The 19,912-nt window shown below is 46.6% G+C and overlaps 1 protein-coding gene across 1 annotated transcript in view; it reads right to left on the bottom strand.

The window, feature by feature from the left end:
• The window catches only part of LOC115105423 (rho GTPase-activating protein 32-like), a 225,765-nt gene that overhangs the window by 118,991 nt on the left and 86,862 nt on the right, over nt 1-19,912 (bottom strand). The window contains 2 exon segments of the mRNA XM_029627457.2: nt 1,194-1,285; nt 6,582-6,690. Coding sequence (XP_029483317.2) covers nt 1,194-1,285; nt 6,582-6,690 — 201 coding nt within the window.

Below are 19,912 nucleotides of genomic sequence, written 5' to 3'. Positions count from 1 at the left end.
CCCCCTATAAGCCTATGTCAAGCTACTATCACCCATAGTAGAAAAGGTAACCAATTCTATTGGTCAGCTTGTCAAGAATGAATTAGCCCAAAGACTCTTGGACAGTTGTGGGACGATAGAAATTCATGCACCTCTACGGAATCGGTGTCCCTAAACCGGGACACTTGTTGCTAACGTGCACAAATGTAACTAGAATGACGTTGTATACAACAGCCAACTTTCCAGGACATAGACATGTCTTAAATGGGCAGAAAGCGTAAATTCTTGTTAATCTAACATGCTGTGTCCAATTACAGTAGCTATTACAGTGATAAAATACCATGCTATTGATTGAGGCGAGAACAGAGTTCTCTTAATTCGGATCCGTGCGATGAACTGAGAACACCGCTGGCTGTATGGACAGGAACAATATATCCGGAGAGCGCCATGATTCTGTAAAATAGAGTATATTACAGTCTCTTATGTCTCTCTGAAAGGAGATCCTCGCTCTGAGCTCGTCTACTTTGCTGTCCAGGAACTAAACGTTAGCGAGTAATATACTCGGACGCTGTGGATGGTTTGCTCGCTGCCTGAGCCCGACTAGGACCCCACTTCTCCTCACTCTAATGCGGCATCAACGTTTTGGTATAGCACCCAGGATGAATGGGGCTGCCTCGGGGAGTCCAAAGGATTCAGGTCAGGGAAGTCGAATTTCTGGTTGAATTTCTGGTGAGTGACCGACAATCTAATGTCCAAAACTTATTTTTGGCTGTAGGTAATAATACTAGAAATGTTCTGATCAAATAATGTAACAAATAACAAAACTGCAAAGTTGGCTAGGAGCTAGAAAGAAGGCGACTGTTGATCGAGACAGAGAATGGAGATAAGACAAAGGTGGAGAAGACACAAAGGTGGAGAAGACACAAAGGTGGAGAAGACACAAAGGTGGAGAAGACACAAAGGTGGAGAAGACACAAAGGTGGAGAAGACACAAAGGTGGAGAAGACACAAAGGTGGAGAAGACACAAAGGTGGAGTGAGACCGGTGAAAGGAGAGATCGAGTGGGGTCAAAGTCAGAGGGAGATAGAGAGAAAGAGAAGGGGGAGAGAGGAAATCAGAGTAGAGTGCAAGAGAGATGTGCAGCAGATGTGAGATATGGCCGTTTCGGAAGGCATGCGGCGGGCTAAGTCTACTCGGTCAGTCGACCCACTCACTTCTTGACGTTCTTGACCTTCATGCTGGCCGTGCTGCTGCAGGAGCGCAGGAGGGGCTCGGTGCTCAGCTCGGGGACCTCAGCACTCCGCGCCTGCATGTTGCAAAAGAAATGCATACCCGTAAATAAATTACCTGTGACAACTCCATGAGTTGACCTGCATGCAAGAGGCACCTAGGGACAGCGCAAAGCAAAACTGTTCAAAGAAAAAATTCCAAGATGTTGTGACGAGCTACTTTTTATATATTTTTAGTTGTTATATTTTTTATGTTAATTGGACAGAGACCGTGACAGAGTGGAAGTAAAGTTAGGAGAGTGTGTTAGAAGGACAGTCGGTTAGATTTAAACATTGCTAGACCACTCATGGCCCCTACCAGCTAAGTCTGACCCCTGAACCCACGACAGAGATTAATCTATGACAGAGGGAGGTTAAAATGCATTTGACGACATTAAATCATATAATCCTGTGTCAACACAGACCGCCAGGGAAGGGATAAGAGCAACACTAAGTTAACAAAGAGAAAGTAGTCGATCCAGAGATGGTAAAGAACGAGCGAGAGATGGTAAGGAAAGTAAAGAATGAGGGAGAGAGAGAGAGAGCAAGAGAGAGAGAGGACAGGATGAGAATGTGGTGAAGTTTAGTCTCTTTCTAGCTGGCTGCAGCCAAAGACAGTGAAGGTGATATGCAGAAAAGCATTCCCAATGAGGTCAGAGAGACAGGAGCCAGGTGGGCCGGGGTACAAAGAGCATCCTGTCAGGCCTGCACTAGCTGTGGATGGGAATACAGTGGAGAGAACAAGTATTTGATACACTGCCGATTTTGCAGGTTTTCCTACTTACAAAGCATGTAGAGGTCTGTCATTTTTATCATAGGTACACTTCAACTGTGAGAGACAGAATCTAAAACAAAAATCCAGAAAATCACATCGTATGATTTTTAAGTAATTCATTTGCATTTTATTGCATGACAAGTAGATGATCACCTACCAACCAGTAAGAATTCCGGCTCTCACAGACCGGTTAGTTTTTCTTTAAGAATCCCTCCTGTTCTCCACTCATTACCTGTATTAACTGCACCTGTTTGAACTCGTTATCTGTATAAAGATACCTGTCCACACACTCAATCAAACAGACTCCAACCTCTCCACAATGGCCAAGACCAGAGAGCTGTGTAAGGACACCAGGGACAAAATTGTAGACCTGCACAAGGCTGGGATGGGCTACAGGACAATAGGCAAGCAGCTTGGTGAGAAGGCAACAACTGTTGGCGCAATTATTAGAAAATGGAAGAAGTTCAAGATGACGGTCAATCACCCTCGGTCTGGGGCTCCATGCAAGATCTCACCTCGTGGGGCATCAATGATCATGAGGAAGGTGAGGGATCAGCCCAGAACTACACGGCAGGACCTGGTCAATGACCTGAAGAGAGCTGCGACCACAGTATCAAAGAAAATTATTAGTAACACACTACGCCGTCATGGATTAAAATCCTGCAGCGCACGCAAGGTCCCCCTGCTCAAGCCAGCGGATGTCCAGGCCTGTCTGGATGATCCAGAGGAGGAATGGGAGAAGGTCCTGTGGTCTGAGGAGACAAAAATAGAGCTTTTTGGTCTAAACTTCACTCGCCGTGTTTGGAGGAAGAAGAAGGATGAGAACAACCCCAAGAACACCATCCCAACCGTGAAGCATGGAGGTGGAAAAATCATTCTTTGGGGATGCTTTTCTGCAAAGGAGACAGGACAACTGCACTGTATTGAGGGGAGGATGGATGGGGCCATGTATCACGAGATCTTGGCCAACAACCTCCTTCCCTCAGTAAGAGCATTGAAGATGGGTCGTGGCTGGGTCTTCCACAATGACAACGACCCGAAACACACAGCCAGGGCAACAAAGGAGTGGCTCCGTAAGAAGCATCTCATGGTCCTGGAGTGGCCTAGCCAGTCTCCAGACCTGAACCCAATAGAAAATCTTTGGAGGAAGCTGAAAGTCCGTATTGCCCAGCGACAGCGCTGAAACCTGAAGGATCTGGAGAAGGTCTGTATGGAGGAGTGGGCCAAAATCCCTGCTGCAGTGTGTGCAAACCTGGTCAAGAACTACAGGAAACGTATGATCTCTGTAATTGCAAACAAAGGTTTCTGTACCAAATATTAAGTTCTGCTTTTCTGATATATCAAATACTAATGTCATGCAATAAAATACAAATGAAGTGCTTAAAAATCAAACGATTTTCTGGATTTTTGTTTTAGATTCCGTCTCTCAGTTGATGTGTACCTATGATAAAAAATTACAGACCTCTACATGCTTTGTAAGTAGGAAAACCTGCAAAATTGGCAGTGTATCAAATACTTGTTCTCCCCACTGTATATATCAGTTTAGCCTGTGTGCCAGTCCCTTTCTGTTCTTTCTGCTTTAGCCGACTCCATTGTTATTGCTGTTTGGCATCGAAAATGTTTCTGCTTAAGTAAATACAGTGAAAACCAGGCTCGTAAGAGCTACTAGGAGCAGGGAAACACTGGTAGCAACCACTTCATTTCTTCCCCTAGGGGAGAGACAAGAAAGGCTTATGAAGTCGAGCCAAAACATTCCCAGAAGTTGTACCTATAAAATATTCAACTGCGTCTTAAAGAAGGCACGGTCTCTTCAAGGCTGGCCAAATAAAGGAACTCCCTGAACACTTGAGTTGGTAGATATTATGCACAGTAGCCTACGTCGCATTAAGTGACGCTGAATGTGAAGTATTTTGGTTATGTATTGCACTTTTAGGCGTTATCACATTTAGGCGTTATTCAAATATACAGTATTTCTCGATTAACAACTGGTAAATTTGCCTAGTCACATGCAGCATGTACATTTTTTCTTCTATGCCTATTTGCATTTAAGTAAGCCAATGATAACGCATTGTCTTTTGCAGTAACGACCGGAACAATGTACATTCGGTCAACCGTTATGACACGTAGAGAACTTGGCAGACTTATTGATCTTTTCATCCTCTGAAATACCGCACAACAACCACTGCCTGACACGTATGTCCGCTACTGCCATTTCGGCATACTGCTACCCACTGTGACCGCTAACTATTCACAAGTATTGGCCCCTTCATAATAACAAAATACAAACTATAACAAAGAACAGTAGATATGCCAATGTTTCAAAACTGATCAACATTCATTAGCGGTAGAGATATGGCTGTGTCTGTGTGCCATCTTGCACCCCATACCCTATATAGGGAATAGGGTGCAATTTGGGACACTAACTGTGTCTCTCTGCCACTGTATTGAATGTTTGTGGTTCCAAAGTGAGCATGGTGGCAGCCAACTGTCATGTTACCATGGAGACGGCCTCATTTCAGCTAGCATGTTGCTGAATGCAGCTCAGAGTGAAAAAAAAAATACTTCAGCTTGGATTGAAGTATTGGATTGAAATAATGAATGATTTCAGCAAATGAATGAGTTAAGATATATCACTAATGGAGACGTTGGCGTATTATAAATATAGATTTTTACTAAAAGATGGGATAACTTGAATTATATATGAGAGGGGTTACATTAATTGATTCATATCTATTTTATAATAATTAGATTAATTTGAATCTGATTTAAGTGGTTTGTTTAAACACTACAATGTCCTCATTACAATTCTTCTTAAGTTTAGCCTACATATACTGAACAAAAATATAAACGCAACCATTTCTATGATTTCAGTGAGTTAGTTCATGTAAGGAAATCAGTCAGTTGAAACAAATAAATTAGGCTGTAATCTATGGATTTCACATTAATGGGCATAGGCCCACCCACTGGGGAGCCAGGCCTTGCCAGTCAGTCAGTTAGTTAGTCCCCCCCCCCCCCACACAAAAAGACTTAATAACAGACAGAAATACTCCTCAGTTTCAGCCATTCCGGGTGGCTGGTCTGAGACGATCCCACAGGTGAAGAAGCCGGATGAGGAGGTTTCGGGTTGGTGTGGTTATACGTGGTCTGCGGTTGTAATGCCGGCGGGACGGGCTGCCAAATTCTCTAAATCAACGTTGGGGGTGGCTTATGGTTGAGAAATTAACATTCAATTCTTTGGCATCAACTCTGGTGGACATTCCTGCAGTGAGAATGCCAATTGCATGCTTCCTCAAAACTTGAGGCATCTGTGGCATTGTGTTGTGTAACAAAACCACACATTTTAGACTGGCCTTTTATTGTTCCCAGCACAAGGTGCACCTGTGTAATCATCTGATTAAAGAGCATGCTTATTGATATGCCACACCTGTCAGGTGGATAGATTATCTTGGCAACGGAAAAATGCTCACTAACAGGGATGAAACTAATTTGTGCACAACATGTGAGCGAAATAAGCTTTATGTGCACATGGAACATTTCTGGGCTCTTATTTCAGCTCACTTTGCTTTTATATTTTTGTTCAGTGTACATAAATCATGTACAATAGATTAGGTTCTGATACATACCCACTACTTCTAAAGTTACATTATTGATGTCCATGAGAGGCATCATCATCATTTCACGATTGGGAGCTGAGGCTTGGATGTTGATGCAGCATTTCAGTTTGACATCAAGACATTTCCCTAACAGTTAAGACAATCAGTTCATTAAAGGATACTGAGATAAAACGGTGTCAGGGAGCCAACGAGCCCCAATCAAAGAGGAGCCTTGTTGTCTAAGTACTGAATGTTTGATTAGCACTGACACTGTCGGGGTCTCTCTAAGCTGGGATGCTGTGTGTGTGTGTGTGTGTCTCTCTCTCTCACAACTGGGACCTTACGATACGCATTGTGACGCTGACAATTCTATATAAATTGAGATTTGATACTACGATTATTATATGTACACTACCGTTCAAACTTTTGGGGTCACTTAGAAATGTCATTGTTTTTGAAAGAAAAGCACTTTTTTTGTCCATTTAAAATAACATCAAAATGATCAGAAATACAGTGTAGACATTGTTTATGTTGTAAATGACTATTGTAGCTGGAAATGGCAGATTTTTTCTGGAATATCTACACAGGCGTACAGAGGTCCATTATCAGCAACCATCACTCCTGTGTTCCAATTGCACACTGTGTTAGCTAATCCAAGTTTATCATTTTAAAAGGCTAAATGATCATTCGAAAACCCTTTTGCAATTATGTTAGCCCAGCTGAAAACTGTTGTGTTGATTAAAGAAGCAATAAAACTGGCCTTCTATAGACCAGTTGAGTATCTGGAGCATCAGAATGTTGTGGGTTCGATTACAGGCTCAAACTGGCCAGAAACAAATAACTTTCTTCTGAAACTCGTCAGTCTATTCTTGTTCTTCTGAACGTTAGTGTGCATATATATATATACGTGTGTGTGTGTGTGTGTGTGTGTGTGTACACGCGTCTCTGCCAGTGGTCTCATCTCACCATGGCGCTGATGGTCTCCTCCCAGTCAGGTCTCTCTCGGGGGTAGACCAGGCGGGCCAGCTCAGGCACTATGTCGTCCTCCTCTGGGTGACGCCCTGGCCTCAGGCCCCTAGAGGAGAGCGAGAGGAAGGGAGGGGCGGGGGGTAAGGAGCGAGAGGGAATTTGAATTTCAATCCAGTTTATTGGCTCAATATCATCTTGTACTTCCGGGTTGGAGCGAGCGGTCGCATCCGCACTCGGTCCGCAGGTAGTATTACATTTCATTATAGTACAACGGTTTGATTTGTCTAATCTTAGCAATTTCTTCTTAGCTAGCTACATAGCCGTCTTTGTATCATAGATAATTGCGTAATTATCGTATTTCGTCGTCCTAACGCAGTCTACACTGCTATCTGCCCTGCAGCTAGCCAGCTAGCTAACGTCCACCGTCTACCGATTAGCAGCACAACTATTACACTCAACTGAACGACTTGATTAGTGTAGTGTTAGCTAGCTACATAGTTGTCTTTGCTGTCTTCGTATCCAAGATAATTGTGTAGTTTAGAGTGTGTAGTTTTAGAGTGATTATCTTAATTTACCGAGGTTAGCTAGCCAGCTATTTGTCGTCCTTAACGTAGGAGACACTGCTAGCTAGCCAACAGCTAGCCAACGTCTACCGAACAGAACTTCCGCACTCAACAACCCGGTCGCATTTCGCTTCGCTCCACAGGTAGTATCACATTTTTCATTTCATTTCATTACAGTACAACGGCTTGATTTGTTTGATCGTAGCTAGCTACATAGCTAGCTACATAGCCGTCTTTGTATCAAAGATAATTGTGTAGTCTAGAGCGATTTCCTAGGTTAGCTAGCCAGCTATTGTCGTTCTTTTAACGCAACGTAACGTAATCATCACTGCTAGCTAGCCAGCTAGCCCCGAATAGCAGCACAGTAGAAACTATTACACTCAACGGAACGACTTGATTAGTGTAGTGTCAACAACGCAGCCACTGCCAGCTAGCCTACATAGTCAACAACGCAGCCTCTTCCAGCTAGCCTACTTCAGCAGTACTGTATCATTTTAATCATTTTAGTCAATAAGATTCTTGCTACGTAAGCTTAACTTTCTGAACACTCGAGACGTGTAGTCCACTTGTCATTCCAATCTCCTTTGCATTAGCGTAGCCTCTTGTGTAGCCTGTCAACTATGTGTCTGTCTATCCCTGTTCTCTCCTCTCTGCACAGACCATACAAACGCTCCACACCGCGTGGCCGCGGCCACCCTAATCTGGTGGTCCCAGCGCGCACGACCCACGTGGAGTTCCAGGTCTCCGGTAGCCTCTGGAACTGCCGATCTGCGGCCAACAAGGCAGAGTTCATCTCAGCCTATGCCTCCCTCCAGTCCCTCGACTTCTTGGCACTGACGGAAACATGGATCACCACAGACAACACTGCTACTCCTACTGCTCTCTCTTCGTCTGCCCACACCCCGAGAGCTTCTGGTCAGCGGGGTGGTGGCACCGGGATCCTCATCTCTCCCAAGTGGTCATTCTCTCTTTCTCCCCTTACCCATCTGTCTATCGCCTCCTTTGAATTCCATGCTGTCACAGTTACCAGCCCTTTCAAGCTTAACATCCTTATCATTTATCGCCCTCCAGGTTCCCTCGGAGAGTTCATCAATGAGCTTGATGCCTTGATAAGCTCCTTTCCTGAGGTTGGCTCACCTCTCACAGTTCTGGGCGACTTTAACCTCCCCACGTCTACCTTTGACTCATTCCTCTCTGCCTCCTTCTTTCCACTCCTCTCCTCTTTTGACCTCACCCTCTCACCTTCCCCCCTTACTCACAAGGCAGGAAATACGCTCGACCTCATCTTTACTAGATGCTGTTCTTCCACTAACCTCATTGCAACTCCCCTCCAAGTCTCCGACCACTACCTTGTATCCTTTTCCCTCTCGCTCTCATCCAACACTTCCCACACTGCCCCTACTCGGATGGTATCGCGCCGTCCCAACCTTCGCTCTCTCTCCCCCGCTACTCTCTCCTCTTCCATCCTATCATCTCTTCCCTCTGCTCAAACCTTCTCCAACCTATCTCCTGATTCTGCCTCCTCAACCCTCCTCTCCTCCCTTTCTGCATCCTTTGACTCTCTATGTCCCCTATCCTCCAGGCCGGCTCGGTCCTCCCCTCCCGCTCCGTGGCTCGACGACTCATTGCGAGCTCACAGAACAGGGCTCCGGGCAGCCGAGCGGAAATGGAGGAAAACTCGCCTCCCTGCGGACCTGGCATCCTTTCACTCCCTCCTCTCTACATTTTCCTCTTCTCTCTCTGCTGCTAAAGCCACTTTCTACCACTCTAAATTCCAAGCATCTGCCACTAACCCTAGGAAGCTCTTTGCCACCTTCTCCTCCCTCCTGAATCCTCCTCCCCCTCCCCCTCCTCCCTCTCTGCAGATGACTTCGTCAACCATTTTGAAAAGAAGGTCGACGACATCCGATCCTCGTTTGCTAAGTCAAACGACACCGCTGGTTCTGCTCACACTGCCCTACCCTGTGCTCTGACCTCTTTCTCCCCTCTCTCTTCAGATGAAATCTTGCGTCTTGTGACGGCCGGCCGCCCAACAACCTGCCCGCTTGACCCTATCCCCTCCTCCAGACCATTTCCGGAGACCTTCTCCCTTACCTCACCTCGCTCATCAACTCATCCCTGACCGCTGGCTACGTCCCTTCCGTCTTCAAGAGAGCGAGAGTTGCACCCCTTCTGAAAAAACCTACACTCGATCCCTCCGATGTCAACAACTACAGACCAGTATCCCTTCTTTCTTTTCTCTCCAAAACTCTTGAACGTGCCGTACTTGGCCAGCTCTCCCGCTATCTCTCTCAGAATGACCTTCTTGATCCATATCAGTCAATTTTCAAGACTAGTCATTCAACTGAGACTGCTCTTCTCTGTATCACGGAGGCGCTCCGCACTGCTAAAGCTAACTCTCTCTCCTCTGCTCTCATCCTTCTAGACCTATCGGCTGCCTTCGATACTGTGAACCATCAGATCCTCCTCTCCACCCTCTCCGAGTTGGGCATCTCCGGCGCGGCCCACGCTTGGATTGCGTCCTACCTGACAGGTCGCTCCTACCAGGTGGCGTGGCGAGAATCCGTCTCCACACCACGTGCTCTCACCACTCGTGTCCCCCAGGGCTCTGTTCTAGGCCCTCTCATATTCTCGCTATACACCAAGTCACTTGGCTCTGTCATAACCTCACATGGTCTCTCCTATCATTGCTATGCAGACGACACACAATTAATCTTCTCCTTTCCCCCTTCTGATGACCAGGTGGCAAATCGCATCTCTGCATGTCTGGCAGACATATCAGTGTGGATGACGGATCACCACCTCAAGCTGAACCTCGGCAAGACGGAGCTGCTCTTCCTCCCGGGGAAGGACTGCCCGTTCCATGATCTCGCCATCACGGTTGACAACTCCATTGTGCCCTCCCTGTTGTTCTCAACTAACATCAAGGCGGTGGCCCGTTCCTGTAGGTTCATGCTCTACAACATCCGCAGAGTACGACCCTGCCTCACACAGGAAGCGGCGCAGGTCCTAATCCAGGCACTTGTCATCTCCCGTCTGGATTACTGCAACTCGCTGTTGGCTGGGCTCCCTGCCTGTGCCATTAAACCCCTACAACTCATCCAGAACGCCGCAGCCCGTCTGGTGTTCAACCTTCCCAAGTTCTCTCACGCCACCCCGCTCCTCCGCTCTCTCCACTGGCTTCCAGTTGAAGCTCGCATCCGCTACAAGACCATGGTGCTTGCCTACGGAGCTGTGAGGGGAACGGCACCTCAGTACCTCCAGGCTCTGATCAGGCCCTACACCCAAACAAGGGCACTGCGTTCATCCACCTCTGGCCTGCTCGCCTCCCTACCACTGAGGAAGTACAGTTCCCGCTCAGCCCAGTCAAAACTGTTCGCTGCTCTGGCCCCCCAATGGTGGAACAAACTCCCTCACGACGCCAGGACAGCGGAGTCAATCACCACCTTCCGGAGACACCTGAAACCCCACCTCTAAGGAATACATAGGATAGGATAAAGTAATCCCTCTCACCCCCCCTCCCCCCTTAAAAGATTTAGATGCACTACTGTTCCACTGGATGTCATAAGGTGAATGCACCAATTTGTAAGTCGCTCTGGATAAGAGCGTCTGCTAAATGACTTAAATGTAAATGTAAATACTTTCTAAGAAACACATGAAAACAGCAAAAATTGCTTTAATACCAAAACTGCTCACACATTAGACTAAATTCCTGTTTCAAAAGAGGTAGAGAGAACAAGACTTTCAGATGCTCTTACTGCGTCAGGAAAAACACTACATAGAAAACACAGAACCCGCCTCAACAAAAACCACAAACCTCACCAGTCCTCCCAGCCAACTCTCAAGATAAAAACGCTGATATATATGGTCATGTATTGTCAACTCAATATGGAAGCCACAAGTTCAAAGGTACCCTAGAGGCTGGTGTGTGTGTTGGTTGTCCTTGTGGGGACCTTAAATCACACAAGGATAGTAAAAAAAGGAAAATGTTCCCTCGTGGGGCCATTTCCCACATCCCCATGAGCACGAAGGGTATTTTTGTTGTTGTTTGTTTTGTTTTGTTTGAATTTGACCCCTTTCGTAGTATCCAATTGTTTAGTAGCTACTATCTTGTCTCATCGCTACAACTCCCGTACGGGCTCGGGAGAGACGACGGTTGAAAGTCATGCGTCCTCCGATACACAAGCCAACTGTTTCTTAACACAGCGCGCATCCAACCCGGAAGCCAGCCGCACCAATGTGTTGGCGTGCACTGTGCCCAGCCCGCCACAGGAGTCGCTGGTGGCCCTACCGGCCAAGCCCTCCCTAACCCGCATGACACTAGGCCAATTGTGCATCGCCCCACGGACCTCCCGGTCGCGACCGGTTACGACAGAGCCTGGGTGCGAACCCAGAGTCTCTGATGGCACAGCTGGCGCTGCAGTACAGCGCCCTTAACCACTGCGCCACCCGGGAGGCCCAAAGGGTATTTTAAGCTTAGGGGCTGGGGTTACAGTAAGTGATAAGGGTTAGGTTAAGGGTTAGGTTTTGGGTTTGGGAAAAATAGGAGATTGAATGGCAATGTATTTTAGGTCCCCCACGAGAATAGAACAGAACGTGTGTTATATGACACCTTGGAGTCTGGCACTTTGACCAGAACATGTTAATGGATGTATCATTTCAATTAGACGAGATGCCATAACCCATTAGTTGGCACTGAGGATGGAACACACACACAGAGTGTGTGAAAGACATGCGGACAGTGAGGGTGTAACATAGCCTGTCACACATTCACTTGTGAAAGGAGGATTGTGCTGGTCTGTGTGTGCTCACACCATATTTTATACATAGATGCAGCCATAAGGAGACCAAACAGGTTTTGTGTGTGTGTGTGTGTGTGTGTGTCAGCTGGATAATGTGTGTGCAAAGGCCAAATAGCACCTTCAATGGGAGGAACGTCAATGTTATTATGTGCAGAGGCAAAGTAGCACTTTCACAGAGGGAGAATGTCAATGTGATTTAGCCATTGAGCCATCAAAGAAACGTTCTGGCCTCTCACATCATTTGCCTCTCTGATAATAAGGACTTGAGAATAGAGCCTATAGGTGTGAGGCGAGATTGAACTATAATCAAAGGCTGTGGGCCCAGAGTCTATGGAACCTACAATTCCTATGTATTAACGCAAAAGTCAAACCGGCTGACCTGAAAAGTGGCAGCATTAACTGCCACTGTAGCTGCCAACAGTCTCACATAGGATGCACCCCATTTCCTATGTAGTGACCTACCTTTGAAAAGTGCTGTACTATATAGGGAATAGGGTGCCTTTTGAGACCCACCTATGGAACTGAGAACCACATGATAGAGCTGCGATTGACTTTGGCCATAAACTCTGGGAATCATACTGGTGATGGTATTAACAGGGTGGAGGGACTGTAGCCAGTGGTGATGATATTAACAGGGTGGACGGACTGTAGTCAGTGATGATGGTATTAACAGGGTGGAGGGACTGTAGCCAGTGGTGATGATATTAACAGGGTGGACGGACTGTAGCCAGTGATGATGGTATTAACAGGGTGGAGGGACTGTAGCCAGTGGTGATGATATGAACAGGGTGGACGGACTGTAGCCAGTGGTGATGATATTAACAGGGTGGAGGGACTGTAGCCAGTGATGATGGTATTAACAGGGTGGAGGGACTGTAGCCAGTGGTGATGATATTAACAGGGTGGACGGACTGTAGCCAGTGATGATGGTATTAACAGGGTGGAGGGACTGTAGCCAGTGGTGATGATATTAACAGGGTGGACGGACTGTAGCCAGTGATGATGATATGAACAGGGTGGACGGACTGTAGCCAGTGGTGATGATATGAACAGGGTGGACGGACTGTAGCCAGTGATGATGATATTAACAGGGTGGAGGGACTGTAGCCAGTGGTGATGATATTAACAGGGTGGAGGGACTGTAGCCAGTGGTGATGATATTAACAGGGTGGACGGACTGTAGCCAGTGGTGATGATATTAACAGGGTGGACGGACTGTAGCCCGTGGTGATGATATTAACAGGGTGGACAGACTGTAGCCAGTGGTGATGATATTAACAGGGTGGAGGGACTGGAGCCAGTGGTGATGATATTAACAGGGTGGACAGACTGTAGCCAGTGGTGATGATATTAACAGGGTGGACAGACTGTAGCCAGTGGTGATGATTTTAACAGGGTGGACAGACTGTAGCCAGTGGTGATGAGTCATCTGTATGCAAAGCAGAGACTTCAGAAGGAATAAATCCAATTAACCTTGGTAAAACCTTACATGAGGCTTGAGTCTAGTGTGGAATATATACTTTACACCTCGCATGAGGAGGAGTGGATAATGCAGATGACAGGTCACGTGTGGTCTAATATAAACCTACATAGCAGTTATAACACTGACATAACTTGATGCAACTCAAGCTTTCACCCACACAGCATTGGTCCTCATGTAACAGCCAATTCGTGTTCAGATAAGAGTCATGTGATTAAACTGATCTATCTTCAGAAATGCTCCTGACACAGTAGGCCACTTCTAACCCTTTCACCACTATTTGAAGCACGAACTAACTACCATGATGATGATGCCTAAATGGAGGAATGAAACCACAAAGAACAACCATTTACCCGACCGGCCTTCTATGTTTTGACTTCCAAGAGCCTTTTTGTACGTGGGGAAAGAACGTACAAACAGTCCGTACAATGTCTTGGCATGCTGCCTGGAACTAATAAAACCACACTGTCCACCCTCCTCCAGCAACCCACACCAAACTGCTGATCCTGTCTCTGGGAACTGAAGGTAGGCACACCGCTTTATCTGGGAAAGAGAAACACACACCCTCCCCCACCACCGCTTGACCTCACACACACACCATGAAAATGTTCTCTCTCACAAACACCCCCCCACCCCCCCCCCCCCCCGGGGGTGTATATGTATGAGGGGCTGACCTCAAACTGTCAGCTTCAATGCAGGTCTGGAGATGGGGCTGCTTGCATCTCAAATCAGACAGAGGAGGAGGAGAAAGTAGACAGAGAGACAGAGAGAATGGAGGGAAAGACCAAGATACAGAGGGAGCAGAGAGGGAGAGACCCTGGGAGCAGCAAGCAGCTTGCTGCATTATGACACTGACTCTAATACTGCACTCAGCCAGCCACCTCTAACCACTGACCCTGACACATACCACAACACCACTAATTGGAAGAAGGACTGACAACTGATCCGGGTAGGGAGCTGACCCTGATGTTGGAGGATGTTGTTATCCTGTTCCATACATGCTGTAAATCGTGCTGGTAGTGTACAATATATTTTTATGAGCCGTAAACGGCTAAACAGACAAGGCCAAAACATAAAAGGGCAAAACACCAACCAAGGCTAGAGTCTCTGTCTCTATTATAATCATTATTATTATTATCATCATTAAGGTCTTGATTGGTTGAATCAGATGTTAGAGAACAGCCAAAGTGCCCAGCACTAACAATGGATGTGGAAAATCACAACAGGATTAAGGACATCCTGCATAGAATAAGCCCAGTATGATGCATGTGGGGGAGAGTCATAGCACAGCCTCCATTGTCTTGTGACACACACAGTGAGCCCACACCCACACACAGTGAGCTACACACACAAACAGTGAGCTACACACACACACACACACACACACACAGTGAGCCCACACCTACAAACAGTGAGCTACACACACACACACCCACACAAAGTGAGCTACACACACACACACACACACAGTGAGCTACGCACGCACACACACACAGTGAGCTACGCACGCACACACACACACACAGCGAGCGCACGCACACAGCAAGCGCACACACACAGTGAGCTACGCACGCACACACACACACAGCGAGAGGACACACACAGCGAGAGCACACACACAGCGAGAGCACACACACAGCGAGAGCACACACACAGCGAGAGCACACACACAGCGAGAGCACACACACAGCGAGAGCACACACACACAGTGAGCACACACACACAGTGAGCACACACACACAGTGAGCACACACACACAGTGAGCACACACACACAGTGAGCACACACACACACTCCCTCCCTGTCTCCCCAAGGAGGTCGTTATGTCAGTCAGGCCAATAAAGGTGGTTACACACACACACACACACACACACACACACACACACACACACACACAGGCTGGCCATATGTTGTACCTAGGAATAAACTCCCTTTCTCTTCTGTTTCCACTGTAATTCCATTGAAGAAAAAACAAGTTGTGGACCTCATACGACCAATAGCGTAGTAATTCACCCACAGGCAAAGTAGAGCTGCTTTGAAGACTATCTTCCAACTGCACATTACAGATGTATCCCAAACAAATAAAGATAGTGAATCTCAAGGGAGAGTGAACAGCCCGGTGTTCCAGTTTCTTGGTCCCAGGTCTGCTGTCTTGCCAACCCCTACAGTCATTGTCACCCCATTGCTTGGAGTTGGCAAGACCACATAAACAGATCTGGGACCAGGAAAGTGTTCCACAGCACCAGGGCTGAAAGAATGTCCTTAATCTGCTTGTGTTATTAACCCTAACCTCAACCCTACAGCCGATGAGGAGCGTGGAGGCTGAAGCATCAAATGTAACGTTTTTACGTATTACAAGTAGAATAAAGAAAGAGGCTTTTGGAAATTCATGACAAAAACAAACAAAAAAGACTAACACTTGTCTAAGATTTTTGGCTGCATCTCCACCTGAGTTGGATAAATTGACATCTAGGGCTACATGCATTAAAAAAGACGTCCATCTTTCAGTAAGAGGTAGGCTATGAGACGTCCATCTCTCAGTAAGAGGTAGGCTATGAGACGTCCATCTCTCAGTAAGAGGTAGGCTATGAGACGTCCATCTCTCAGTAAGAGGTAGGCTATGAGACGTCCATCTCTCAGTAAGAGGTAGGCTATGAGACGTCCATCTCTCAGTAAGAGGTAGGCTATGAGACGTCCATCTCTCAGTAAGAGGTAGGCTATGAGACGTCCATCTCTCAGTAAGAGGTAGGCTATGAGACGTCCATCTCTCAGTAAGAGGTAGGCTATGAGACGTCCATCTCTCAGTAAGAGGTAGGCTATGAGACGTCCATCTCTCAGTAAGAGGTAGGCTATGAGACGTCCGTGCTGCCACGATAGGGGCATTAAGGAGAATATTCTTAAGATAATCTCTTGCTTTTGGCAACAGTGGCACACAGTGAATACACGCCACCCTTTGCAATAGACGGGTTAGCTGACAGTTTTCATGACAATGTTCACTCACCGATAGAGCAGAAGTATGAGTATTATGATTCTGGACGGTCTAATAGTTAGCAACACTGACAAGCTGCTGCCATGTAGGGAATCGTAGGTGGCTTGTTTCAGCTCGTTGTACCTTGTTGTCATGTCTATACTAATATGTAAAAAAAATTTTTATTATTATTTAAAAATGTAGCTTGCTAACCAACAACGTATTTGAGAGACAAGTGTTGATTATGCAAATGTATTTATGTTTTCAATAAAGATAGAGGAAATAGTTTACATGTTGTCAACAATCCTTTGACTCTAGCCAACCCTGCCTGTTTTGCTCCACGGTTGCACGCGCATTGGTTTTGTTATTAAATAATCCTCCCGTCGACGCCAAGGAAGAAAAGCCCTTTGGTTATTAGGGTAGGAGATCGGAGGGGGAACCACCTGAGCGCTGCTGAGTAGAAGTGAGTGGTGGTACTTTGCTGGACTGCAGCTAGATGGGGCTGAAGAGCTGAAAGTCTGCTCTGACTGGGACGTCATCCATCTAGTGAGCTGGACATGTTGTTGTGGTCTACAGCAGTGTTCCGCAACATCTGGTCCACGGACCGGTGCTGGTCCATGGGATGTTTCAGGTCGGTCCCTAAGATTGACCGACACTAACTTAGTCAGGTCTAAAGTGTGAATTTTAATGTAAGCGGTCCCCCGCTCCTTTTCCAAGAAGGAAAAACACTTGCTGGTATTTGGTTCCTTGAGGCAACCTGATCTACAGCTAGAGCAGGAACGGGCAACTTTGATGGGGTTGGGGGTGACCTAAGGGATTTTTTTTTGGGGGGGATTAAAAGTAAGAAGAACGGTGATTTTCAAAACCTGCAATGAGTTTCTATCCAGAGGGAGTGTATTTTATTGCTCCCCACGTCACCTCGAATCTCAGTGTTTAAAAATCAATGTTGTTGATGTCATTGGGTAGAACTTATTCTCCTACAAGAAGTAGGAATGCGTTGTTTTCACATACACTGTGTATACCGGAGATGTCCTTTGGGTGGTGGACCATTCTTGAAACAGACAGGAAACTGTTGACCGTGAAAAACCCTACAGGGTTGCAGTTCTAGACACAAACCGGTGCCCCTGGCACCTACTACCATAACCCATTCAAAGGCACTAAAATAGTTTGTCTTGCCCATCCACCCTCTGAATGGAACACATACACAATCCATGTCTCTTGTTTTCTCAAGACTTCATTTAAAACCCCTTCTTTAACCTGTCTCTTCCCCTTCTACACTGATTGAAGTGGATTTAACAAGAGATATCTATAAGGGATCAAAGCTTTCACCTGGTCAGTCTGTCATGGACAGAGCAGGTGTTCTTAATGTTTTATATACTCAGTGTATGTAGACAGGTAATGTGCTGGAAATAATGGGGTTGAAAAGTGGTGGAATTGCCCTTTAATGGACTGAATTTAGAAAAAAAATGCTTGTGTGTAGCCATTAGCCTACAGTATTGTGGTGTAGTAGGTAAACAACTTTCGATTCGTATTCAGGACTCCTCTCCTGAGCTCATTTTATTTCAACGCCCTTGAGGAGGGTAGAAAAGTATTGGAAAGCAAATAACCACAGCGGAGAGAAAGGAGTGGGACGGAACATTATTAGTAAGCGGTGCACGTGGCGGGCAGGATGGAGGACAGGAAGGGGGTGACGCAAGTCCCAAAATAGTGCCATGCTCTGGTCTAGGAGGGTCACCGAGGGAAGGGAGGGAAAGAGAGAGAAGGAGAAACAAATAGATAAACAGAGCAAGAGCTGATATATAGAAGTAGGCCTATCGGGGAAGCTAGAAGTGAGATAGAAAGGGACAGACATGTCCTAAGCAGAGAGCAAGAGATGGTGTGTGTGTGTACCGAATGTGCCTGTATGCTAGAGAGCATAGTGGGATTGGGAAGGCTATAAAACCTTACTGTGTTCTTCCCTAGGGGAAGAAGATCAATCTACACGAGCAGACCCATCCTAACAATGACATTTACTGTCAGTCTCTCTCATCGAATGAGAACACAAACCTGCTCTGCCTTCCTCTCCACCTCTGCTGTAATGTTGGGCTAATATCTAATGTATGCTAAACCGCTGCTGCCATGGCAACCCCCCCGCGCGCACGCACACAGGAATTGGTCTCCGTTCAACACCAGGAGAATGTGTAGTGGGGTTGAACGGGCTGCTGTAATCCTCAGGAAGGGGACCATTCCTGTAGACCCCCTTCACTATCAAATGAACAGAGCCATGATGCCACGTCAACACACAATCTCACTCGCACAAAGCCAGACACGCACAACTGCATTCAGACACACACACAATCAGACATGAACACACACACCCCAACTCCTACACACGTATAAGCCTGCAAACACACCCTCTAACAATCACAAACAGGCCAGTGTAGCAGGGAGGAAAGGTCAAAGGGGCTGGTCTGAATACGAGGGAGCAAGCTGAGCATCAATAAGGGGAGGAGGAAAGAGGGGTGAACAGCCAGGCAGTGGCTGGCTGGCTGGCTGGGGAGCACTTGGTGCATCATCTGTGTCTCTGTCAAAGGCATGCAGAGGAGTGGGTGGAGGGACAGACACCAGGTGGACATCTCAATGGTGCTTCTCCATAGTGAGCTGTGGTTGTGCTTTAAAATCCAGCTAGCAGCATGGCCATGCTCCGATAGAGAAAACAAGCCCTCCAAAAATGAAGATGAATGAGTGTGTACAGGTGGGTATAGAACCTACAATAGGCTCTCAAAGTGTGTGCACCCCAGTGTGTTAATGAGTGTGTACAGGTGGGTATAGAACCTACAATAGGCTCTCAAAGTGTGTGCACCCCAGTGTGTTAATGAGTGTGTACAGGTGGGTATAGAACCTACAATAGGCTATCAAAGTGTGTGCACCCCAGTGTGTTAATGAGTGTGTACAGGTGGGTATAGAACCTACAATAGGCTCTCAAAGTGTGTGCACCCCAGTGTGTTAAGCGTGCCTGCTTTCCCACACCACCCGATATGTCTGGGGTTTGGCCGGGCAGGCCGTCACTGCAAATAAGAATTTATTCTCAACTGACTTGCCTAGTTAAATAAAGGTTAAATAAATATGCGCATGCTACTGTGATTGGGTTGGAATGTGTAGCTTATGCTATCCTATACCTGGGAGTGGGTTGGAATGTGTAGCTTATGCTATCCTATACCTGGGAGTGGGTTGGAATGTGTAGCTTATGCTATCCTATACCTGGGAGTGGGTTGGAATGTGTAGCTTATGCTATCCTATACCTGGGAGTGGGTTGGAATGTGTAGCTTATGCTATCCTATACCTGGGACTGGGTTGGAATGTGTAGCTTATGCTATCCTATACATGGGACTGGGTTGGAATGTGTAGCTTATGCTATCCTATACCTGGGAGTGGGTTGGAATGTGTAGCTTATGCTATCCTATACCTGGGACTGGGTTGGAATGTGTAGCTTATGCTATCCTATACCTGGGACTGGGTTGGAATGTGTAGCTTAT

This window comes from Oncorhynchus nerka, linkage group LG22 (genome assembly GCF_034236695.1).
Source record: "Oncorhynchus nerka isolate Pitt River linkage group LG22, Oner_Uvic_2.0, whole genome shotgun sequence".
Lineage (NCBI taxonomy): Eukaryota > Metazoa > Chordata > Actinopteri > Salmoniformes > Salmonidae > Oncorhynchus > Oncorhynchus nerka.
This window is presented reverse-complemented; position numbering and strand designations above follow the sequence as displayed.